The sequence below is a fragment of the Callospermophilus lateralis genome, chromosome 13 (genome assembly GCF_048772815.1).
Source record: "Callospermophilus lateralis isolate mCalLat2 chromosome 13, mCalLat2.hap1, whole genome shotgun sequence".
Classification (NCBI taxonomy): Eukaryota; Metazoa; Chordata; class Mammalia; order Rodentia; family Sciuridae; genus Callospermophilus; species Callospermophilus lateralis.
In genome coordinates this window covers 38,643,988-38,671,034 of record NC_135317.1, presented here as the reverse complement: position 1 = coordinate 38,671,034, position 27,047 = coordinate 38,643,988, and the positions used below count along the sequence as shown (strand labels likewise).

The window sequence follows — 27,047 nt, the reverse complement described above, 5'->3', positions numbered from 1 at the left end:
CCAGCATTTGCTCTCATGTAGGTCACTATCATCATCTTCTGCCCCAATTTTCTGCTTCCATTCTCGTCTTCTTCCCTCTCTACACCATTCTCAACACAGCAGCCAAAGAGCCCCACTGAAACATAAGTTGGAATGTGCCACGCCTTTGCTAAAACCCTCCAACATCTGGCCACTGGTACTGGCTTCCCACTGCTGCCAGGACAAATCACTGCCAGAGAGGCTCAAGGCAACAGGAATCTATGCTCTTACAGTTCCAAGTTCACAGCGTCAAACTGGAGGTTACTCAGGTGAAATCAAAGTGCAAATAGGGCTGTGTTTCTTCTGGAAGCTTCAGGGGACAATCAATTCCTTGCTTCTTTATACTCTTCTGGAGGCTGCCTGCATTCCTGGTCTCAGAGCTACTTCCATGGGGACTCTGATCTCTTGCTTCCGTCATCACACCTCCTCCTGCCTCCATGATCATATCTCCTCCTGACACCACTCGGCTCATCTGCATAACCCAGGGTAACCCCTCCACCTCAACATTCCAATACATAAGCTAATACTTCAAACATGTAAGGTATCATGCAAATTCTGATGATAAGGATGGAGGCATCAGTGGAGGGCCATTTCATTCAGAGTAAAAGCCAGAGTATTAGCAGGGTGCCACCATGGCACACATCTGTAGTCCCAGCAATCTGGGAGGCTAAGGCAGAAAAATTGTAAGTTCAAGGCCAACCTCAGCAACTTAACAAGGCTCTAAGCAACTTAGTGAGAACCTGTCTCTAAATAAAAAATTTTCAAAAAGGGCCAGGGATGTAGCTAAGTGGTTAAGTGTTCCTGGTTTCAACTCCTCCCAGTACCAGGGGAAAAAAGCCAGAGCTCTGACAATGCCCAACAAGATCCTATGTGGACTGGTCCCCACTTGCTTTCTAAGTTCATGTCTTACACCTCTCCCCCTAGCTCCTTCCATTCCAACTACCTTATTCTTCTTACTGTTCCTCAACACACAAGCTCATCCCAGGACCTCTGCATATGCTGTTCTCTGTCTGAAGGGCTCTCTCCCACTTTTAAGTGTCTGCTTGAAAGGCACCATCCTATGAGTGAAGTTTTTTCAGGTCACTTCTCCCCAAGCCTGGCATACTTCATATTTTCCAAGACCACTTAATACCATGTGACATGCTGTTTGTGTTCTTCCTCACTCCCTCCCTTTGTCCCTCCCTCTCTCCTGCTCCCTCACTAGAACATCAGATCCGTATGGGATGGTATCTCTCTCTCATCATAATCCCTAGTAAATATATGAAGCAGGATCTCAATAAATGCTTGTTGAGTACATGAATTTTACTTTACTGGACAAGTAAGTTCCTTGGCCTAAAGTAGAAACTTAAAAAAATGAATAAATGGACAGGTGAGTGACAGGAGTATACCTAATACTCCACAGGTATATGGATGAACATAAAAGCCAGTACTGTATTGTTCAGAAACCAAACAATATGGTTTAAGTAACTTCTTCGAGGATGCACAATGAAAGGAGAGTAATAGAATTACACATTAAATCTCCAGCGAAGCCTCGGGCTTTATTTTGCTGCGTTCCTGCGTGTTCTTGCATCTGACAAGTCAGAACTCATCTGGGTTTCCTTTCTTGGCAGAAACACTCTCACCAACAAGGTTTCAAGTTAATAAACTCTAGGTTTATTCTGAAAGGACACTTCACAGAAACCTCAGGGGCATTTATCTTGCTTATTCAGACATGTACAAAATAAACATGCAGGAGGGAAATCATCATCCACACTTTAAAATGCTCCCAAAGCAAACCTGCAGCTGGGGAATAAGCTCTAAGGACGTTCAGTGCCCAGCACTGCTCCTCACCAGAAGCGGCTTCCAGCTGGTCACCTGAGGTAGAAGGTAGACGGACACAAATATTCCTTCCGTGGTACGTGTTCACTGGGAGGCAGGAACACGGGGACAATGCAACTGGCGTGGAATGGAACACAGAATAGCATTTCGTTTTGCAGAGGCCACCTCAGCCACATTTTGCAAAGTACTCTTCTAGCCTTGCTCATATACCAGCCAAGTCATCAGGCAACCGCCCTCACGGCTGCTCTTGCCACCATCTTGGGAGGACTGGGCAGGGGTTGTCTTTTGTTTAAATTAGAAACTGAATTTCTAGGAATCTTCTTGTTGGCTAATGGGTGGAAAGGAGACCAACACAGTGGCCAGGAACACAGGCTGTCAGGGCCAAGTTTTACCTCTGTGATTCAGTTCTATCCCTGCAGACATGTCACCAACCCTCCGGAAGCCTCCGTGTCCTCCCTTCTAAAAAGTTGGCTTATTATTCTCATGACAACTATAAGAGACATTGAAGGGAAATGACTTCTCCTAATGCCCTGGCACATGAGGCCTGATACATACTAGCTAGTACTATATTACTATTACATCTTTCTTGACTGAAAATAATCACTGTTCAAAAATAGCCAGGCATGGTGGCACATGCCTGTAACCTCAGCCACTCAGGCGGCTGAGTCAGGAGGATCGCAAGTTCATAGCCAGCCTCAGCAACTTAGTGAGGTGCTGAGTACCATAGTGAGACACTATCTTTAAAAAAATTTTTAAAAGGGGGTGGGCAGGCATGTAGCTCAGTGGTTAAAGGTCCTGGGTTCAATAGAAAGAAAGGGAGGAAGAAAGAAAATAAGTAAGTTAGTTAGTTGTATTCATCTTGAGCCTATTGAGTTTAGATGTGTAAGAAACTCCTAGGGGGGTTAGCATATATTTCCAACTAAGCATCTCTTAACACATAGAAAAAATTCCATCAAACAAGTTTTGCTAGGTGTAGCTCGTCACTGAAAGACTTTCCCTTCAATTGTACTTCTGAATAAAAACAAAATATAATTTGGTATTGAAGAATTTAATAGAAATATTGACATAGAGAATTTAAATAAACTAAGTAACAGGATTCAGATTTAAAAATAAATGAGCAGGCATGCATTGGTTCAACTAGGAATTTTTCTAATAATTACCATCTAGTAAAATAATTGTTTAATCAAATATCCTACATGGCCTCATGACTTAAAAAACGAACTAAAAGAGCAAGAAAATACCCATTTATATTTCCATTTCTTCCAAGGACATTAACCAAGGAGTCATGTGACAAGTATCAGTGGCCTTTATCATATTACACAAGGATTCATCTACACATGAAGCTCAGATTCAGTAGGTTAGGGAGAAAACAGTATTGGTAGTCTGCAATAATTTCCAAAACATGGTTAATGCTAACATCTACGGTTAACAATCACTGTACAAAAATCTCTGTTTTGACAAGAAGTTTTTTGCCTTCATTTTTTGTTTGTTTCTTTTTTTGCCAAAAAGCTTTTCTGGATCCGGTACTTTGTCTCTCCCAAGGCAGGACTTGACGACATGTAACTCAGTAAAGAAAAAGTGCTAAGTTACTTGTCAGTCCTTAAAATCATAAAAGAAATCTTTCTGGTCAAACCCCAATAATGGAATAGAAGGAGATGGTCAAAGTGGAGGTCAAACTTTGCATTCATTCCATGAAATCATGTACTTCCCAGCAGAACTCCGTGCTGTCAGGAGTGTGCTCTATGTGCATGTTCCTACAGTGCCACCACCAGTCACTGAGCATCTGAAATGTGGCCAAAGGCTTCCGTACTGGAGAGCACAGCTCCAGGCAGAGGTCACACTTTGCCTGCTCACAGTCTTCCTAACACCTTGCTGTAAAGGACCCAAGGTTATGTGTTTTTTTCATCTTTTTTTATTTATATATGGCATCAGAATGTATTACAATTCTTATTACACATATAGAGCACAATTTTTCATATATCTGGTTGTATACAAAGTATATTCACACCAATTCGTTTCTTCATACATGTACTTTGGATAATAATGTTCATCACATTTAATAATGTCCACCATCATTTCCAACCCCATGTCCCCTCCCTTCCCCTCCAACCCCTCTGCCCTATCTAGAGTTCGTCTATTCCTCCCATGCTCCCTCTCCCTACCCCACTATGAATCAGCCTCCTTATATCAGAGAAAACATTTGGCATTTGGGTTTTTGGGATTGGCTAACTTCATTTAGCATTATCTTCTCTAACTCCACCCATTTACCTGCAAATGCCATGATTTTATTCTCTTTTATTGCTGAGTAATATTCCATTGTGTATATATACCACATTTTTTTTATCCATTCATCTATTGAAGGGCAACTAGGTTGGTTCCAGAGTTTAGCTATTGTGAATTATGCTATAATAAACATTGATGTGATTTTTTTTCAGTACTGTAGATTGAACCCAGGGGCTCTTAACCTCTAAGCCACATCCCCAACCCTATTTTTACATTTTATTTAGAGACAGGTCTCACTGAGTTGCTTAGGGCCATTAGCTAAGTTGTTGAAGGCTGGCTTTGAACTCGAGATCTTCTTGCCTCAGCTTTCCAAGCCGCTGGGATTGAAGGCGTGTGCCACTGTGCCTGGCTCCAAGGTTCTTGTTCCATTAACTAATTTAGTAAATTTTCCGAGTGTATCCCTCCAGCCTGGCACATGTAGGCGCTGGGGGTATAGCAGGGAACAGATAAGAAAACGTCCCTGTCCTCCTGGTACTTACATCTCAGTGTATAATAGCTGCCCTCTTTAAAACCACCACACCAATATAAAGAACTGTTTTCTCAAAGAAATATGAGTTAAATGCAGTTTTTTTAAAAATTACAGCATTTGAGTGCGGAAAAGCAAATAGTCAAAATTTGAGAAAATATGATTCAAAAGACTGAAGAAATGACAGAAAGACTTAGGAGAGGAAAGATGTGGTGAATGTACTCTTTGCAGCAGTGCTAACATCTGTGGTTGGGGGGACGGGGACAGCACAACCTCAGTAACCCAACTGCTGATTGGGAGGTCTGCATGCGAGGAGAGCCAACATCCACCCTGGGCCACTGGGAAGACCAGGACGGGGACTGAGACTCAGCAGCCAGGAATAGGACCAAAGAATTCTTATAGACCCCATTTAACAATTCTCACTGGAGACGGAACCAGGACATGACTGGAAAAGGCATTTTCCATGGAATAGAACTAATACTTTATGTGGTAAGTTTTTAGGGGCAAGGAAAAAAAAAATAGAGGATTCAAGAAAAGTAAGAGTGATACTTTGGTAAGTCATTAATAACCCAATCAGAACCTAGAAGGCATACCTAGCTAGGAAATGAAGCGCTATAAATAAGACCATTACCACACCCCAGCTCTTCCCATGACACCACACAGGTTCTGCTGAGATGGGTCAGCATCCATCAGCAGTTTCTGAGATGCTGGACACTCCAGGTGTAGAACACAGCAGCCGAGCAGGTCAAACCCTCAATGGCTGACTCTGGTCAATGACAAATGGCCCTGAGATGATGAGAATCGGGTGCCTGGGAGTAGGGTTTGCAAAGAGGAGGAGAGCAGTTGTTTGGAATTGCTGCATTTGGATAATTATTATTAATGTAACCCAAGACCCAGACCATCCGTCAGCAGTCTTACCTAGTTCTGGGGGCAGAACGGTCAAGCGGTTCCCTTGAATGTGGAGCTCCTTAAGCTGCGTTAGCTCCCCGATTTCCTTAGGCAGTGAGATCAGGTCGTTATCCCTAAGGCTGAGCTAAATACAAGAAAACAAGGAGTTGTCAAAACAATTTCTCACAACGAGGTACTCGACTGAAACTCTTGTCCTCTTCCATGCCCTCTCTCCTTCTCAGGCTCAATCCCTTCAATTTATTTACAAGTGTCTGTGGCTAAACAAGAAACAGTAGCAGGAGTCGTGGCTCATTCCTGCAAAACAAACCTCACTCCTGCTCAAATTGACTTGATTCTACTCCTACAAGGGCTGCAGAAGTGAATTGATTTTCTAAGAATTTAGATAAATTACTTACTATCTGCAACTTTGTGAGCTTCCCAATATCTGGCGGCAGGATTTCAAAATCGTTGTCACTTAGATAGAGTGCACGCAGGGTGGCTGCAAATTAAACAGCAATATATAAACAGGGTGGCATGGAACCCAACCATTTGAGGGCTGATCAATACAAGGGAGTCAGCTTTGATTAATAACCCTGGCTTGGTGAAAAGCCTGTGACATACCTAGGGCTTACTATAATAACAAGCAGGTCAAACTCAGATTTACTGGCTGATTGTGTAGCTGGTGTGTCCAGGAAAACATCTATATCCAAGAGGACTGACACAATTAACAACTGTGGGCACCACTCGAAGTTTTTGGCACAGAGTTTCAAAGCATTTTCGGGAAAGATATCTATTTTTCTCTGTTACTTCTGATTCAAGTTTATCACTCCATTTGCATCCAAAATGAGACAAAGAGAACCACTGTGTCACTTACATGAACACCTAGAGCAAAAGGGCTCTTTCATGTAAACTGTGTCATAATAGAGCTTTCTTATGTAAACAGAGAGATGCTCAAAATAAATAAGGAAATGAAGGCTTTTGGTGATGGGAGTCATAACCAGGGCTCATGGCTTCCACTGTCAGACTAACTGCTGATCCTTGCTCCTATAGCCTTAATGACAAAAATATGAAGACAAAAGGGCTGAAATGACGTCATGGAGCAAGAGTGAAGCCCAATCTCGGGAGAATTATCAGGAGGCACTTCGTTCACAATTACAAAGTGATGCTTTGACCCCAAAGCACTGAAGTCTGAAATTCTAAAGCATCAATTGTCCACAATAAAAAAGGGGAGTTATAATTAGACGTATGCTTTTAAAAAAATGTATTTACAGGTATTCTCTTTTAAAATTTGGCAGAACTATACATTAATATATGTAACACAGACAATATATACTTGGCCAAAGAAAGAAAATATTTTCAAATTGGTTTCATGTGCTTGGGAAACTCTGGGAAAAGCACTGTATACAATATAAAAACTGAAATTCTAGAGGCTACCTCGGAAAATTCAGATTTTCTGCAAGCCTGAGATGTTGCTATTTGGAGAAGTAGAATATTCATTTAAAGGAGGCAATCTTTTCCTAAATATTTCATGAGTTCCTAGAAAATTAAGTTTTTCCTAACTTTAAGGAGAACCTGCAACAAGAAGTTTGTTTGTATATAAAAAGATAAAGTATATTCATCTATTACCAACAATTGCTTCATGTTTGCGTACTGAAAAAACTGACAACACCAGTAAAGTATTTTTTATAAGGCTTAAAATCAGAATCCTGGCTAGAAATTTTTAAAATTTTCCCAACAGTTTATTAATGGTATTTTCATAAATAATTGTCTGGAATATCTTTAAGCAAATATCCTACAAAGAATTAATAGCAACATGGGAGTCTGGCATATTCTTAAAAAAGAAAGTCAAATTTCTTAGCTAAATGTGAGACTTGATCTCATTTAGGTACAAAAATCTCTCTCAGAAAGTTAATATGACGTTACTAAGTCCACTCCTGCCCAGAGGTGTCAGATAACTATATATCAAATATACATACTGCTGAGCTATGAAAGAATATTCAAAAGGAGTCTGTAAAGAAAAAAATATATATGTCTCATAATTTCTCTTAAGAGTTTGGGCCCTGGCAAATAAATTTCACTCTTAGAATGCAAAGTACCATGTTAAAAAGATTTATAGAATTAAAAGTTTCTTACTAAGGTAAAAGAAATTTCCAGGAAGAGAATTTTCACTCAAGTTGTTGTAAGTCAAGTCCAGGACCTCGAGAGCTGGAAGAGAGCCAAATCCTCGAGGCAGAGTGTTGAGCCTGTTCATCCTGTCATCGGGGGAGAAAAACCCGTCATCACATGCAAAAGATGTTTACACGCAATACTGCATATTCACACTAAACCTGGTTGGACAGGCTGAGGGTCTGTCTACAAGGGATGCCAAGATTCTAGGGGCATTTTATGTTACTTTTCAAATTTTTATTATTAAATTTCTTTAACTGACAAGAATTGCACATACTAATGCTGAGCAGCATGGGGCAATGGCTACAAAGTCAAACAGCTAAATCAAGCTATCGCCCATACATATTATGTCTTAGATATAGTTTGAGCATGTATGAGTATGTAAACACACTCATACAAACACACACACTACTCTCAGCAACTTTCAAATAAGCCATTCATCACCATGATGCACAATATTCACTCCCCGTCTGACTGAAATTTTATGTGCTTTGACTAACATCTCCCCACTCCCCCTTCCACTGGGACTCTGGTAGCCCCCATTTTATTCTGAGTTTAACTTTTTTTCTTCTTTGTTTTCCCCACTGGGGATTAAACCCAGGGGTGCTACCACTGAGCTACATCCCTAATCCCCTTTATTTTGGGAAAGGGTCCAGCTAAATTGCTGAGGCTGGTCTTGAATTTGTGACCTCTGTCCCAGTGTCTGGAGTAGCTGGGATTACAGGCATGTATCAATGCACCTGGAGAATTTGGGTTTCTACATCCTACACATAAGTGAGATCATGCAGTATATTTATCTCACATGGTATAATAATTTTTGTCACTCACATGGTATAATAATTTTTATCAGAGAATATATATTTTTGTGACACATTTGAAAATTTCTTGGACTCATGTTCTCCAATGGTCAATTTCAATTACGGTTTTATGTAGAAACAAACTATCACAAAATATCTGTCACCTAGAGAAAAACTTCTCTATGAATGTATCAATAATATTTCACAATTTTGGACTTTTTATTTCATTTATTCGTGTGTGTGTGTGTGTGTGTGTGTGTGTGTTTGTGTGTGTGTGTGTGTGTGTCTGGTTTTTGGTTTGGTTTGGTTTGGTATCAGGGACTAAACCCAAGGATGCTTTACTACTAAGCTACACCCTCAGCTCTTTTTACTTTTTGTACTGAGATATGGCCTTGCTAAGTTGCTGAGCTGGCCTTGAACCTGCCTTAGCATCCTGGGTCACTGAGATTATAGGCATGTGCCACTACACCTGGCTACTTCATTCATTCTTTTTAATGGGAGGAGGATATCAATTTTCTGATGTACAATTACTAAGATTGAAAACCATCTGCAATTAGAGTGTTTTCTGCCAGGGGCTGGGAGAGGAGGGAAGGAGTTGTTTAATGGGTATAGAGTTTCAGGCCTGCAAAACCAGAAACTTCTGGAGCTTGGTTGCACAACAATGTGAAAATATTTACCACTCACTCGACCATATACTGCTAAATGGTTAAGATGGTACATTTTAGGACACATACATAATTCGTATGTATTTTTTTAAATACTGTCCCCCAGAGCAAACTTAAAAGCCAATTAAAAAGCTTTAATACAAGTTGACAATTACTAAAATGTGGAGGGACGTGATAATAAAGGTCATTCTAGTCACCAATCCTTCTTCTAACAGATACAGCGCTGTCCAACTCCACCAATCAGGCCTCATAAGAAGGACAGTTGAAGGAAAAACTAGAAGAAAGTGGATTCTGTCTCTCAGGCAGGAAAGTTCCAGGTGGAATTCACACAAGGCAAATGACCTCAATGACTATTTACTATCATGAACAATATTTACTCATATTTTCTATGAATTCAAAATTTGTGAAGCACATTTATGTCCAGTATTTCACTTGATTCATTAACTACTAAGTGTGTGCAAGATGAGCTCTAGCAATCAATCAGGTCCAAAATTATTCCAGAATAGCTGGTCTTGTGAGCATCAGAATAAACAGCAAATTATACAACTTTAAAAGTAAATTCTGGTTGAGGGTCCCCTTTAGACCCTAAATATGTGTTGCCTAACTGCTCAGTTTTATAGTCTCCTGAGGGCCTATTTTTATTCTGGCTGCTTATTCTAAGGAATCCTCTCTACAATTTGCCTTAACCTTGTCTTGTTGTATGTGTATAATTCTTTACACCATTTGAGGATAGAGTTCCTTTATTGAAATCTATCCTGATTTCTTTTACAGAGAACTAACAACTTTGGTGCAAACTTTGACGACCCCACCTATGCAACTATGCAATTAAATACAGAAAGGTTTATACAATTGATAAAACACCAAGAGCCAAAAAAGCAAACTCCAGAGAGAACAAGTAAAACTAAGATGTACACGATGAAAAACAAAAGTTTACCACTCTGTCCTACGGAACCTCAAATCCAACTGAATAAAACCCAAGCTCATTATCTTCCCAAACTCATCTCCATTTATATTTCTATTTTAGCTGCCCAACACAGCTCTGGGTATCCCCCCATCCCCTCTGTTACTGTCTTCAGTTTTCCTCATGTTTTTCCCACGAAATCCTTCTCCTGCCTCCACTGTCACCACCCTAGCTCCCCAGGAATGCCAAGCTGGTGTTCTCAATGGCCTCCCGATCTGCATTCCAGCCCCTGCCAATCATCCTCCACACTGACCTTTCATACAAAAATCTGACCTCTTCTCATATCCACTAATCTGCTGTGCAAACTTCTCAATGTTCAGCAGGATAAAAATCCAAGCTCCCTTCAATGGCACTTTTGACTCCCTGCCACGATTGACGTCTATTTGTTTATAGTTAGGTTCCTAAACTGTAACATGAGCTCCGTACGGGCTGGTAAGTAGTACTGAGAATAATACCTGATACCTGGCTGGGAGTTCAATAAACTCATTAAATGAGCAGCAGAGCAGGGCATGGTGTGTTCCCTGTAATCCCAGCTACTTGGGATGATTCCAAGTTCAAGCCTGGGCAACTTAGTGAGACCCTGCCTCAAAATAAAAATAAAAAAGTTAGGGGATGTAGCTCAGAGGTCAAGTACCCTGGGTTGAACCCCCAGTGCCATCCTCCCCAAACAAAAGAGCAGCAGAGACACATTCATAATTATCTATAGCCTTGCCTCTCACCGATCATCCCTTGTCACACACTTGACACTCAGCAACACAAATAAACTTGCAATAAGACTTTGTAAGACATGTGGTACAGTGCTCTGAGTTTTAAATATGTCACTTTATCAACCCGAGATGCCTTGCTGCTTCTAGTAAATGTCTTGCTGCTTTCTGATAAATTCCTTCTTGGGCCTCAAGCCTCAACTCCAATCCCACCTATGTGAGCCCTTCTGAGGATCACAGGAAGGCCAGCCTGCTCCTCTCTCTGCTCCCTCTGTGGCCCTACTTGCCCCAGCACACCTGTGACCCTGCTGGACCATTGCTGCTGATTGCCCACAGGCCCTGCTCTCATGCCTAAGATGCAAACCATGATTTTCACATTGCATCCCCAAGACTAGCAAAAGCTCCTGACATAGAATAGGAACTTACATGACAAGAAATATATGAAAAAAGAAAAAAGTTAGAGTAACAATAATAACTACTATGTCCTGCTCACCAGATACATAATGATGGAAATATACAGAACTATCTTAATAAATGAATGAATTAACAGTAAGAATGTACATACATGTCTAATTTTAGCTTCTTACTTACATACAAATTATACATTAGTACTTAATAATCTTCAAAAACAAGATTTAAAATGTAGGAGCCTCTCTTTTCTCCGTTGCCTGATGGGATACCATCTCCAGATCTGCAGCAAGAAAAGTAGGTTGCTACTGTGGAAACCAGTATGGAAGCTACTCAAAAGACTAGGAATGGGACCACCATGTGACCCACACAAACCACTCCTCACTATTTGTCCTGAAGAGTTAAAGTCGTCATACTATAGTAATACATCATACCCACGTTTATAGCAGCACAACTCGTAATACATAAACTATGGAATCAGCCTAGGTGTTCTCCAATGGATGAATGGATAAAGAAAATGTGGGATATATACAAACTGGAGATTATTCAGCCATAAAGAAAAATGAAATTATGTTATTTGCAGGAAAATAAATGGAACATGAGACCATTAGATTAAGCAAAATTAGCCAAACTCAGAAGGGTTAAGGGTACTGTGTTCTCTCTCATATGTGGAAGCTACAGAGGAAAAAGAAAAATAAAGATATGTTGAGGCATATAATGAATATCAAAGGGAGATCAATAGAGGAGGGGAAAGGGATTAGGGGTAGGGAAATGGGAAATTCTGGGGAAGGACAGGGGTCAAATTCATACTGTGTGCATATGTAACAACATCTGAATATGTAACAACAAATTCTACCTTATGTACAACTATAATGTACCGATAAAATATGGAAAAAACAAAAATATGGGGTTGCGGCTTTGGCTCAGTGGTAGAACGCTTGCCTCACATGTGTGAGGTACTGGGTTTGATTCTCAGAACTACATATAAATAAGTAAATAAAATAAAAGTCCATCAATAACTAAGAAAATTTTAAAAATAAACAAATAAAAAATACAACCCATTCAAAAATAAATAAATAAGGGAAAGGACAAATGTCCAACTTCAAATTGGTAAGAAGGTACTTTGTAAGCTATTTCTACTTAGTACAGGGTGGGCAGGGGAGCAGCTACATTATGACTTGTCTGGGCAGTTAATGTTAGCCAAATAAGTCCCTTCCTGGTCAACACAACTGAAATAAAATTTTATTGGAAACAAAATACAGTAAAAAACTCCCTTATTGAGCCAACAATTAGCTTCTCAATTAGCTCTCAAGTAGATCTGCACTAATGCAGGCCATTGAAAGGATATATTAAAACAATAAAACTTTTTTGAAAACCTAAAACATAAAAAGAAATTAGAAATCCACTTCTGTGCAATACTATAAATGGCAGCCCCCCCCCCCGCCCCCACGCTGGGCTTCCCTTCCACTTCCTTCCTCACCTTCCTTTCCTCTCCCACCCTCCAGTACTCACCCAAGGTTCAGGTGTTTGAGTTTCTGAAGGCTGCTGATCTGTGTGGGCAGCTCCTCAATCTGGTTATTAAAGAAGTTAAGCACTTCCAAGTTCTTCAGTTCGGCTATGTTTGGTGGCACAGCTATGAAAACAAAGTGTAGAGTGAGAATCCAGGAACCTCCCTCCTAGCCAGGAATGCCAGCAACACATTCCACTTTTCTTTCAAAGGAAGGAGAAATCAAACTCCAATGTGACCCTCCAATTCACACACAGGTCTTATAGGTTTTGTGTAGGGTTTTCTTAGGAACTAACTCACCACAGAGCAGAAGTGGGTGTGTTTCCTCCCTGTACAATTAGATAAAAAAAAAATTCTTGGCATCATTCAAATCAGAGGGACAGTGAAGAGGAGAGCAGGGAACAAGAAAGGACAAAAAAGAATTTCTGTGCCACAGGCAGCCTAAAGTGAATATTACTAAGTATATATACGTCCAATCGTTCTATGTCGAGTAAGCACAATTGTTTTCTTCCTTTCTGTTCCCATGCATCTCCACCAGAAGAAAGATGGCAAACCCCCAAGTCCCTTCCTGAGTGATGATGCATTCAAGCCTTTTTAAACAAACCAGTATCTGAAGAGCTGTTGTCTTTAACGTTGTACTAAATCACAATTCCAGCTTCACCCTTAACTGATCAAATATTCAGACTACATGGTTTCTGACTTTTGGCCTCTGGAGTAATATTCTTTGATCAATACACACACACACACACACACAGGTCACATCAGATTAGAAACTGATCAATACAATGTTATTATACAGAAATACAAAAAGCCAACTCAGTAGCATGCTATGAATAGAAGTATGCAGATCAAAGGAAAAATAAACCACCAGGGATCCAAAAGGATCCCTCACTCCTGACATTCTAGACCTGAAAACAACCAATGTAAAAGCCAAAGGCATCGTTACCTCCAAAGTTCAGGCAGCCTCAGCATCAATATATGCCTCATCCATGAATTCAACCAACCGTGGATCAAAAATATTGGGGAAAAAATGCATCTGTACCGAATATACAGAGACTTTTTTTCCTGGTCATTATTCCATAAATAATGCAGTATTATAACTATGTATATAGTATTTACCTCATATTAGATATTATGTCACCTAGAAAGGACTTAAAGTATATGTGTATAGGTTATAAATAAATACTGTTATTTTATATAAGGGACTTGACTATCCGTGGATTTTGTTATTCAAGGGGCTTCTGGAGCCAGGTCTCCAAGGACACTGACAGACAACTGTCTAACTCTTAATTGACAGCAGAGAGTCTTTCAATAAATTGTCATTTTCCTATCCATTTGCTATTCAGTTTTTCTACAAATATTTTATATGTGCCCTGAGCTTGCCTGTGGTTCATGTGAACTCTAATACCAAGACTACTCAGATAAGTGGAATTGTTGACATAAGCTAAGTCCAGCACAAGGAAGTGGGTCATGTCTTGTGTGAGTGTGGTTCCTTCCCACAACAAGTCCCTCCCGGGAAAGCCAACCTGCCTGCCGGCTGGTCATACCTAAACTCAGAACCCAGGGCAGCTATGCTTAGAACCACTACCAAGGAGGGTGTAAAAATCCAAACACGCATCTGAAATATTTAAGGGGATAGCAGTTCCAAGAACACCAGCCTATACTCCCAGAAGAACAGGTAAAGAGAACAGGCACACTACACTCTCATCAGTTCTGAGGAATCATTTTTCAGTGTTAAGAAATACCTAAGGCATCAATGACCTGACTTCTGTTAGTGGTGAGACTTGGTAAATGTTTTCGTTCCAAGGAGGAAATGAAGACTATGGATCATTCTGGACTAAGATCCACCAGCAGGGGGCAGTAATCCAGTGACTGGGCCTTGCAATGATTCCAGAAGTGGCTGGAAATAAACACAGATTTTCATGGAATAATCTGGGCAGCTGCGAGTCACCTCCAAAATTACACTTGGACACCAATCCATGAATCTTACCTGTACAATGTGGACAGTACAGGTAAGATTTTAGGTGCTCACTTTATCGTAAACAATTACCAAGAAAATTACCTGGTTTTGCCTGCTGGGTCGCTGGGCGTCATCTTCCCCTGTTCCCTGCTTGACCATAAGTAAGTTTCACTTACCCAGCTTTCCCCTGGTTCAGCCTCCAGCTACCACTAAGTCTACTCTCACTACACTCATCTGATTAGCTTGAAGAGCAATAAAGAAAGTTAGTGAAACCAGGAGAAAATGATGATCTCAATTTAGCCACAAACCAAGAATAATGTGGCCAGAATTACTGCCGCCTCCCTAAAGTTACTCTGTCAATGCAATTAAATGCTGGTCTAAAGGTATCGCCTTTTTGACAGGATGAGAGATTATTTCACTTTCCTTGCTAAATCAGTCCAATTTAAAACCACAAATTATGCTAAATGTGATTTAGGACTTTGTTTTGTGGACACAAACAATAAGCCCACATTCAATTTACCAAACCTCTCCCAGCCTTTTGGTGTGCATGTGAATTTTTAAAGACTCCATCCAAGCTTAAGGGGGAGAGGGGGAATCACATGGCCAATATTCTTTCTAACCTACAGAATTTTTTCCCTCACCATAGTAAAAATCAAAAGAAAGTTAACACTCATACCTGTCTGGGTGGGATTCCATTCATTCTTCCAGCCAACAGAGAGGGCTCATTATGAGCTCAGTGCCATACTCTGCATCTAGCATTACAATGTTCTGGAGATAAAGTTAGCTATGTTATTTAAAGAAAGTAACTAACAAAAGAAGGGATATCAAGGTCAAAACTGAAATAGGCTTAGTGATTGGGAAACAAGCAAATCCTAACAAAATTATCCCTGAAAAATAAAAAAAAAAGTGGATACAAATTGTGCAATGACTAATTCATACACTTACACAGCACAAATAATTTTAACTATTTTGAGAAGGTGGATGCAATGTTTCACTAGTCAAAATCCTCTACTGGAATTTTTCAAGATATTTACATGACACGTTCTCAAAAAGCAGCATTTTAAAATATAGCTAGACAATGAGCATCAATGTATTTCTTATTATGCTCCCAAGCCATTCCTTTTCCAGACCAGCTATACCCACACAATCTAGAGACAACATGGAGCTGAGCACACAGAAGGGACAGATTAGCAGTGCATTGTCTGACCCACTGGGTGTGCCCTGGCCTGGTCCTTGGAGGGCTGACACAGGCCCCTTCCAACTCAGCCCTGTACATGCTGTGTGTGTGTCTTACTCAACACACAACCTCTCTGAGCCTCCATTTCCTCAAAGATAAAATGAGAAAGCTGGATTATAGCCATTTCTAAATTGTCTTCCAGCTGTTTTTAAGACTCTATGATTCTAAGAAGAGATATGAATTATGAAAATCTATGATAATGGATTTAAATAATGCAACAATGGACCCCCAATTAGGAAGTTCAGTCATGTAGAACTTTCCTTCCAACAAAGAATTCAGTATCATTTTCTATTTCACCAGAGACGATTCCTTTAATTTTTAGATGTGGGAGAAAGGTTCTAACCATTCTTAGTTGTTCCCTGGTTTCTAAATGTCAACTCTGCTCCAATCACAGGACCAACAACCTCAGGCGGACTCAGCCCAGGACTTCTCCTGGTGTTCTGGAAAAGACAACATCATTGTAGCCATGTCAGCCTAGTAGCTTGCCCAAAGCCTGGTTTCAAAATTATTTTCCAGGATTTGTAAGGATTCAGATAACAAGCTCAGCATGACCCTTTTTCCTTCAAGTTCTCCCAAGTCAAAGAACCTGAATATTATTCTAGAGTTTCATCTATCTCACAGGCTGGCCCAGACTCAGCAATGTAGCATGTGCACGCACAAACATACACATACCCAAAGTTTCTGGATGATTCCACAAGAAGTTCAAAGTATGTGAAGGACTCATTAACAGCTCCTTTAAAAGTTCCCTCAGGCAGGAAAGTTCACAACATGCTTCCCTTTCTCCACCTCACTTTGCACACAGCTCTGTTCCTTACAGTTTTACTCCTTCTAGAAGGACCTGTGCCCACTCTCAGCAGTTACACTTACTTACCAGGTGGCACACGCTTGAAGTACGTTTTACACCATCAGTATTACTCTTAAGAACAGGCTTCCTAACTAGCTAGCCTCTAGTGAACAGCCCTCCCCCAAAAAGAACCAGAACAATCAAAATAAACTACTGACACAGCAGCAGGAGTTTCACTCTAGGAGGACTTTTTTTTTTTTTTTCATAAAATTAACCATTCTGCAACCAATAATGTATTTTTATAGCATTTTGGGAGTTTACCCATAAAATAGCAAATAGGATATGCTCCAGAGCTAGACTATCCAGTGGGCACCGACTAGTTATGTAGCCATTTGAACCTAGATTAATCATAATTAGATAAATAGTTCCATCATTGGGTCACACTAGCCATACTAGAAGAGTCTGTGGCTATTTGCTCCCGGGTTGGACTTCTCCACATTGCAGAATGTTCCATTGGCAGTGCTGATCTACAGCAATGGATCTCAAACTATGAAGCACATCAGAATAAACCAGAGGCTCATGAAAACCTGGACAGGGGCACCCTAGAGCTCCTGATTCAGTAGAACCTGCATTTCCCACATGCTCCTGGTGAAGTTGATGCTGCTGGTCTGGAAACCATATTTTGGTCCAGAGAACTTCTAATTCATTAGCAAGGTTAAGATCATTAATGCAATGCCTATTTCCCTTATCCCACACAGTAACAATGATGAGTGTCATAATCGAGCTTATCTACCTTCAGACTCCTACTGAACCTACAGATTGACTTAAAAAGTGAACAAAACAAGATACACCAGGTAGACAATCCCCTCAACCTGGGCGCTACATTCAAACCGTTCTAGCCAATGTGCTGATCCAATGCATATTTTTATGGAGACATCAGTTATCAGGAAGATGCACAACCTTCAAGGGAAGAAACGCCCTATATTCCCTAGTTCAGTGAATCAAGCAGCAAATTCATCATGACCAAGTGTGGTCACGTACAGAGTTGTCACTTGTTATACTTTTGGCTTCGAAAACATTGAGGCCTAACAGAAGAATGCCAGTGGAGGGCGGGGAAGTGACAGCACTGGCAGACTTCTGGCAGACTTGGGTGCAACCCATCAGGGGCTTTTTGAGCAAAAGCATCTTGGCCCCCGAGGCAAAGAAACAAAACTGTGAAGAGTGACAGGCTCTGGGAACAGCAGGCGCCATGCAAAACATAAGGAAGGGAGATCCACCGGGTGCAGCCCACAGAACGGTCAGGGGGATCATGCATTGGTCTTTAGAGCCATATGGTTAGCACCAACAGCCGGGTCCTCTTCAGCTACAGAAGGGCAGTAATAGACTATGCACCATGTTAACACCCACGCTGCCAGGAACCAGAAGCTCCTCAGAACACATGTGGGTTTCCATCACCAGCCCAAGCATGAAATCCGGAGGTGACCTCACTCTACCACCTCCACCCAACTCTTGGGTGGTGACAGTTATGCTATGCCCAATTATTTTTTGCAGAAACACCAAAAGCTGTTTTGAGCTCTGGCAATTCCCGGGCTAGAGCTAGTTTAGGGTATGAAAGCCAGGGGACCCAGCTGTATGTTTCTTTGAAAAAAAGTGGATTCAAGATCCAGCCTTTGCATCCATTACCAGAAGCCAATAATGGGTTGCAAATTATCACAGGGGTAAGACAAGGGGAAGCTGGAGCAGGTGCTTCATGGGAGCCAACCGTCCACAGAGAGGGCTAAGGCAGTAGGTGGCACTGTGGTGTACATGCCCAGGGCTGCAGTGGGTGCAACACCCATCTTTTACCCATTTACAGAGATGCAAAAGTGTCACCACCTACACTTCAAGGTAAAAATAAAATGGCAAAATATCTAAGCATCCACCTCAATAACTTAAGCCATCAGGCTCCAATAATATCATAGTGAAATAGAGCTAACAGGCCTGATTCTAAAAATCTGACATATTTACATTAAAAAAGAGATTTGTTATTTTGTTTTGTTTTTGGTACTATGGATTGAACCCAGTGAAGCTTTACCACCAAACTACACCCCAAACCCTTTTTATATTTTTATTTTGAGGCAGGGCCTTGCCAAGTTGCTGAGGGCCTCAGTAAGTGGCCCAGGCTGACCTCAATGTTGAGATCCTCCTGCCTCAGCCTCCTGAGTCCCTGGGATTACAAGTGGGTGTCAGTACACCTGACAAAAAAACAAGATACTTCTGTCTGCTACCATAACAAATGAAAATGTCTAGTGGAATTTTTACATCACTGCATGCTCCTACTAGTTTTTCTTTTTAAAAGAAAAGCATAAAGAATAGTAAAGGATACTAAGTTAGCTTAGGTTGTACTACCATAACTAGAAATATTATTAAAAACATGAGATGTAATCTCAAGCAGCTCGGGAGGCTGAGACAAGAGGATCACAAGTTCAAAGCCAGCAACAGCAAGGGCGAGGTGCTAAGTAACTCAGTGAGACTCTGTCTCTAAATAAAATACAAAATAGGGCTGGGGATGTGGCTAAGTGTTTGAGTGCCCTGGTACCCTCCCCCACCCCCCATCCCCCCAAAACCATAAGACTACAGGAAAATGAGTGAAATGACTTATTACACAGTCAGTATGGAAGAAAACAATCACTAAAAAGAAAACAAAGAAACCAAATGTTTCTTTGCCTTAATATGTGATGAATACAATTGTCATACAATATATTGTATGACAATCGTCCTCTTTGGCCTGAACCAGGAAAAGTGGAAAGAAACCAAATTAACAGAAACTGTAATGAAATAGGACTTGGGGCATTCCTGGTCAAAGAAATAGCACAGTCCTTTTAATCCTTAGCTACAGCAAGTGGAAAACATCAGTCTATTCACACCACAGAGGTAATGTCTAGACTAATTATATACACGTCAATTCTTTCAGCAAACTGGGAATCATAGCCTTCAATGCCATTTTAATGATTTCATGTAAAGAAGGATCTTTACTCTTGCATACAAATAATTATGCTCTTCACAATTTTATATACAAAAAAAAGGTCATTCGTACTTATAGTGATTAATTACCTTTGTTTTCTGGCCAAAACCACAAGGTGGATAATGAACTAATTATATATTACCATAAGAGATTGAAGTTCAAAAGTATACTAATGATAACTGGCTTCACGAATTTTATGGGATTGGCCCCCAAGCAGCTATTAAAGCAGTGAATTACAGTAGTTATAGGTTATTTAAAAACATAAAGTTTATGAAACACTGGAGCAAATTCTCATTTAGAAGGTTCTACATGTTCCTCAAGGTAAAAATAAAATGGCAAAATATCTAAGCATCCACCTCAATAAAAGCCAACATCTCCCCAAATATTATTATATTTAGGAATAATGATGGTAATACTCCTTTTGGTTAACCAACAAGCCTGTGCTGAGCACCCACGTCCCAAAGTATATACTTATTGTATCCTTCCATGGATTATCCTCCTTAGGATTCTGCAGCTTAAGTAATTTTAAATAACCAAAAATATCCCTGACTTAATCACCACACACAGAAAAAACACTCTTTCAGGAGCAGCAATGAGAATAATCAATTATATAAAAATCAGGGGTGAAAGGTACAAACAAGCAATCAGGTAGATTTTAGAATATAAAGCCAAACATGCAAAAATATATATCCCTGAGCTTTAAGAGTATATATGCATAACCAAACAAATCACCTAAGAAGCTGGCAAACATGGGTTTCCTCTCCTCTGAGGATGCAAAAACTAATGTTGGCATCTTATATCAACCTTCCAGGCAGAAGAGACACAGAACCGTCTGTGCGATCTTCAGGTGCACCTGCAAAGACTGACTTCTTGCAGGAACACAGGGTCTGACTTTCACTCCAGTCCTGCCAGGATGTGTACCCCAGCATGCATGGTCTGCAGGGTCATACGCCCAACAGACAGCTGTAAATTGGGAGCTGGGTGGGAGGAGGCAAATGGAGAGGAAAGAAAATGGCATTCTCAGGCCTAGGGAGGAAGTGACATCTGGTAAAGGGTAAGAAAGAGACAGAGAATCTGCCAAAAAAAAAAAAAAAAAAAAAAATGCCTAAGATGTCCCCAGACACCAAGAGAAACAAGAGAGAAAAGAAGACCACCAAAAAAAAAAAACAAAAAAAAACAAAAAACCTTCACTCAATGGAGAAAGCAAGCTCAGTGTTAGAAAGAGGGCTACTTAGACTTTTATGTGTATGTATGTATTATGTAAATGCAAAGCATACTCTGCCCTGGGCTTCTGTCTTCTTTTATACTTCTTTTATAATGCAGAATTACTTCCGTAAGAGGCCACACTGGGCTGCATCTCTTTCTAACTGACCATACCTAGAAGCTGAGGGAAAGGGTAACTGGATGAGAAGGGAAGGACGGGACATGGGGGAGACACTTAGAAGGAGAAAAATCCATAGGACTCACACAGTGGATTTGATGAGCCCCCTAAAGACAACTCTGTCATCTACCTGAGGAATTCACCTTGGCGTTCTGAGGAACAAGTAAGGATCTGGGACCACAGAATGTTCCTTCCACAGAGCTCAGTGGTTGGCCTGACTGGGACAGACATCCATCACTTCTAGCCAGGAGAATGGCAGGTGCAGAGGCTGGGAGTCACATGGAAGCCCAGCACCTTTCACCTCTTGTTGTTTAACCATGTTAAGCCTGTTTCCTGGACCTGATGCAGGGCAGGGGTTCAGTAAATGTTTCCCACTGAGGTTACTACACATGCGGGGTGTTGTTCTTCACAGTCAAAGAGACTGTGGGGTGCCTTCTATTCTATTTCCCACGCAGTGCTGGTTCAGTTGCAGGGAAAGGAGGACTTTCTGGAAAAGATGAGGATTCCTCTAAGCTTCTGAGTATGAGCAGGATTCCAAGAGAGGGACAGATAGTTTCAAATAAGAAACCCATCAGGTAACTCGAACAAGGAACGTATAGGAAGGGGGGCAGGAATCTAAGGCAACAACAAAAACAAAAAGAGGGGTCAGACGGGAAATATTAGAAAACGAGGTCAACGGGTTTTTTAACTGAGAGTCAATCATACCAGAGTGGTTTTGTCCTTAGAGGCTGACTGAAAGAGAAAGAAAACCTGAAATGGGAAGAGAAGACGGGGGTTACAAGAGTACAAATTCTTATTTTAAAACACAGAAAATTAAGGCAGATAAATAAGGCAGTGAGTATGAACGTTCTTTAAAAGCCATCAAGAATGAGTTTCACACTGCATTAAAAAATCATCTTAAAGTTTTGTACAAATTTCCAGGAAACATCTCCTTTAAGAAACAGCATCAGTACATCTGCTTTGCAAATAGACTAGCGCTATCTTCTGCTCGTCTAGAGTTCTAAACCTCAGATATACAGACCCCCAGAGAATTCATGGATGGCCTTAACAGGACCCACAGACCCCTAAGCTTATAAGCCTTATGTGCATTTCTTTGTGGATGGCCACAGTCTTTATTCTTTTAAAAAGCCAATGATTTAAGAAAAGCTAAGAAAAAATGCTCTAAGGAATATAAGTAACTAAGCACTGTAACCTCTTAGGACATCCACGCTGCCCTATGCCATACACACTCACTGACGTGTATACACACACCACATTAATTAGAAGAGTCAACAAAAAATGTAAATACAGTCAACAATGGATTGCATGCGTGCCAGTGTCCCCCAGACTGCAACAGAGCCGAACAATTCCCATCACCCAGGGATGTGGTAGCCAGCGTTAACACCCTAGAGCAACCCATTCGTCACGTGTCTGTGGTGATGCTGTCTAAATAAACCTGTGCTGCCAATCATGTGAAAGGACAGCACACACACAATGATGCACGGTGCAAGATATCAACCATGATAACAAAGCACTGGTACTAGTTTATGCATTTGCTCTTCTAAACTTCTTCCCATTATTTTAGAGTGTACCTCCTTTCTACTTGTTAAACAGAAAAACATTCTGTAAAACAGTATGCCATGATACTCCAGCAATAGCCCCATAGATCTCTCGCTTACAGAGTCTGTTCATTCCATCAATTTCTCTTGTGCTTAGCTTAACCTCACATTGTCCTGTTGGTCGTGGCCCTAGGAGCAACAGGCTACATACCAAATACATGTAATATTTTGCTATTTAATCAATTCTGTTTGACAGGTGTTCTATTGTAAAGAGCAAAAGCAACCCTTTTCAAGATCAGCCCCCCGAAATGGACTAGTTATAATTTGGAAAGTGACAGGCTCACCTGATCCCACCTTATTTTCCCCACAGCCTGACACCGTTCTCAATGTGTCACGGCTGACATTGTTCCATTTAAAAATACGTTGAGAGAGAAGGAATACACTGTGCTTCAGCTAGCTTCCTCTTAGCACAGAGCAGGCTCCCGGCAAAGGTGATTCTAGAAGAGGAGACTTTGGTGGGTGGGGCCGGCAACAAAGGAATCATAAGGGCCATGGTCTGTCAGCTGAGGGTGGAGACCATGAAGAAGTTTCTCCACGTCGCCCACTGGCCGTGGCCTATACAGGGTCTGGACCACTGGGCCAACACACTTCCATGTGATGATCTCACATGCTTCTTTACTAACACCAAAAAAATAACATCATATTCCCAAATGTAGGTGATTTTTCAAGATAACCTGACTACTGCCACCAACAGATAGATATTGTTTAACAAATAGCTGTCAGACTCAAAAATACTAAGTATACATTTTTTCAACTTCAATCTTTCAAATGTTGGCACAGTAACAAACTGATAAATGTGCACTAATTAAAAAAATAAGCTATTGATCAAAACCTCTGTATTATAAATACATTTAGACTTTGTTAAAATGCAAACAGCAAGTTGTTTTGATATTGTCACAAGATAAATTCCTGACACAGAGACAATTTATTTTGCATATTCCCCTCGTAGTTTAATTTCATACAAGCGAGGCACAAGAACTTTTGCATAAGGGATGACAAATAATCTATGAAAGAGGGAATAACTAGAGACTTCGGAAGAGCAAGGTCTTGAGAGAGTGGTGAAGGTCATTCTTGTGAATTGGGACAGTTAATTTTTCTCTCTCATCCCAACAATCCATTATGTCTATAGAAAAGGGCTTCAATTTATCACATTAAAAAAAAAAACCTGCTCAATTTTCTTCATTATAACTGGATCTGCATATTTTGACAATGCAACACTTTCATATTCAATATGCAGCTTTATTCATAGTAATACTATGGTAGATAGTCTATCAATATATACATCTGAATAAAATTCAGAAGTATTTATCTTAACTTCTTTATGTACTTGGAAATTACCCTTAGTAAAGAAATTATTAAAAGCACTGAAGAGACTATCCTAATATTTTCTTGTTTGATAATGTCCAATTCATACATTAGCTATATCTAATAAAAAACAGCTTTTGAAAAGACTCATGTTTTCCCATAAAGCTTAGGTTTACCACCTCCTGGCCATTTCCAATACATTAAATGACAAGATTTAGTCACAGCTAATACCCAACATGGCAGGCACAACTGCCAGAATACCTCAGGAGAAGGTTTTACATGACAGTTAAAAGTTCAAAGTATGAAGCTAGAGGTGTAGCTTGCGACAGAGTGTTTGCCTAGCAAGCATGAGGCCCTGGGTTCTATCCTCAGCATCACTGAAAGAAAAAGAAAGAAGGAAGTGCTTTAATATTTTAAAGTATAAGACCAAACAATTTTATTCAGAGACCCACTTCTGAAAGGTTTACATAACTGAGGGGCTACTCAATATCTGAAGAAAATGAAACAGCAGTTTTTGTATTTAGTGCACAAAATGATGAGGGCTTAATCATTATTAATGCATGGGTCATAAAATAAAAAATAATCTTGCCCTATATAAGGTACTTTCAATATTTTCATGAGTGTTGCTATAGGTGTAAATTTACATTCAAAACTTAAAAAAAAAAGCTTCATGCTAAAAAGAAACGAATTCCCAGAGATGGTTTTATCAGTACTGTTTAACATACATTTCATAATGCAAAAGTCTTTCCGATACGGTGACATTTGGTAATATAAGAATCAATATAAATATGCACCAAATGAACATTTATAAATTTTTCCACATTTGTTTCTGAATTAAAATCTGATTACATAAACATTTTTCAACCTTTTTCCACAGGCTTAAAAACACACACACACACACACACACACACACACACACAAATGTCCAATACAAAATACAATGGAAAGTACTATACTTCTTCCAATTTAAAGATAATGGAAAATGAAGATACGTTTCTAACTCAGAAAAGTATCCATTAAAAAAAAACACTTAAAAAATGATACATGAAACCAAATATATACTTTTAAGAGCCAAATTAAAAAAACAACAACATACCTCTTTCTATAGGATGTATCTATCAAAAATGTGATAAAAATATACTATGTAAATGGCAACAGTAACTTGTCCTGTGATACAAAACTGAGCCAAACAGCCTGCAAAAAATGTTCTCTCACATCACTAAGTTGGTTTTTAATCTTTAGATACTAGACCTGGGGGGAATGGGAAATGCGTATCTCAACAGTGACCTCAAGTGGACAATTTTTTAAATGATTGTCTCCACAAGAAATTTCTTTAAAAAAAAAAAAAAAAAAAAAAAGGAAAAAACATTTACAAAGCTGACATTCCCCAATACCATCAAACCCATGGATTGGATTAACGAGAGGACTGAGAAAGATTCAGCTGTAACACTGACTTAACAGAGAGGGTAACCACCAAGAAGGCAAAGGGCCTCAGAAAGAGCAGGACACAGAGACTCAAAAAGACAATCTTTGGAATAATTGCCAGGTCCCCTTCTTGGAGTATCACGAAGGCAAACAGGCCCTAGGGTGTGTCATCTCAGACTGCTGGGGCTTAGCACAGTTCGCCACCTAATCAATCCATTAATTGACCAGTACGGAGTACCTAATTCATGTTTAAAATATTTTTAGTACTTTTGTGGGGGTGGAATAAAAAATGAGTAGAAGATGGGGCTCCTCACCACAAGAAACATGATTAACTAATTAACTGTGTGAGGAAATTAGTGAATAATTTGGACACATATATACACAAAACTAATTTTGAATGAAAGAGGAACAACCCTGTCCCCCAGGGAGACCCAGAGTAGTAAAGAGAAAAAGTAAAACTGAGTGAGGACTTAGCCAAGCCCAGAAGGGCTACTGAGTAGGGAAAAGCACTCTGGTGTGGCTCTGATCCCAGGCACCTACCTGGGTGTACCCGAACGCCATCACAGCATCCCTCCTCAATTATGAAAGGACCCCAATAGCTGTAAGGGGGACAATGTTACAATTTAGATATAAGGTGTCCCCAAAACCTCACATGTGAGACAATGCAAGAGGGTTTAGAGGTGAAATGATTGGATAATGAGAGCTTTGACCTAATCAGTGCATTAATCCCATGGCATGGATTTAACAGGGTGGTAACTGTAGGCAGGGAGGGTATGACTGGAGGAGGGAGCGGTCACTGGGATATACATTTTGTTCTTGGTGAGCGGAGCTCTGTCTCTCTCTGCTTCCTGATGCCATGTCCCCCTCTGCTTTCCTCAACCACAATCTTTCCACATGATGTTCTGCCACTCCTCAGGCCCAGGGCTATGAAGCCAATCATCTAAGGACTGAGACCTCTGAAATTATGAGCCCCAAATAAAATTTCCCTCCTCTAAAATTAGGTCAGGTCTTTTGGTCACAGCAACAAAAAAGCTGGCTTGTTCAGACACCAATTTCTAAGACATAACACAGCATTTCTTTGGGGCACTCACAGTCCAGCACATCTGAAATGAACATATGACCAATAAAATACAGAAGTCTGTGGCAGCCAGATCCACTCAGGTCCCTGTATCAGTTAACTCCCAAGGAACTGCCAGGTCCCAATAGTCCCCACTCTTTGTTTCCTCTTTGGTGTTCCCTGTCAGCCCTCTCCTTCCTTTAGTTTGCACAGAAATAACTGGAAAGCCCCATGCGCTCAGCCCAGGTGCTAAACCAGACTAAGAAATGGTTCCTGCTTTCAAAAAAGCTGAACCACTCTAGTTGGGGACAGAGAAGAAACATGTTGCACACAAAGCCTTTCCAAGGACAAGGAACTGCACTGGGGCTGAGGAACCTACAGGGTTTCCTCAGGGGCTGGGAAGAGAGTTGCCAAGTGGAGCAGAACAGTTGGGGGCCTCCAGGAGGGGACAGGGAAAAGCTGTTCCAGATGGAAGTAGGAAAGGCAGGAGGGAAGAGAGACAGGTGCACAGGGAAGAAACAGTCTTCCTCCAGCAGCCGTGGGGAAGAAGGCTGGATGGGATGTGGGGCTAGATCAGCGCAGTCTCTGGAAATCAGGCAGACAGCACCTGGCACT

The 27,047-nt window shown here is 40.5% G+C and overlaps 1 protein-coding gene across 1 annotated transcript in view; it reads right to left on the bottom strand.

Moving 5' to 3' along the window:
• The window catches only part of Rsu1 (Ras suppressor protein 1), a 180,857-nt gene that overhangs the window by 129,990 nt on the left and 23,820 nt on the right, over positions 1 to 27,047 (bottom strand). Inside the window, exons 4-7 of the mRNA XM_076872865.1 lie at positions 12,687 to 12,807; positions 7,607 to 7,725; positions 5,890 to 5,972; positions 5,504 to 5,618 (exon numbers count right to left, since the gene is read on the bottom strand). Coding sequence (XP_076728980.1) covers positions 5,504 to 5,618; positions 5,890 to 5,972; positions 7,607 to 7,725; positions 12,687 to 12,807 — 438 coding nt within the window. The remainder of the gene's footprint in view (positions 1 to 5,503; positions 5,619 to 5,889; positions 5,973 to 7,606; positions 7,726 to 12,686; positions 12,808 to 27,047) is intronic.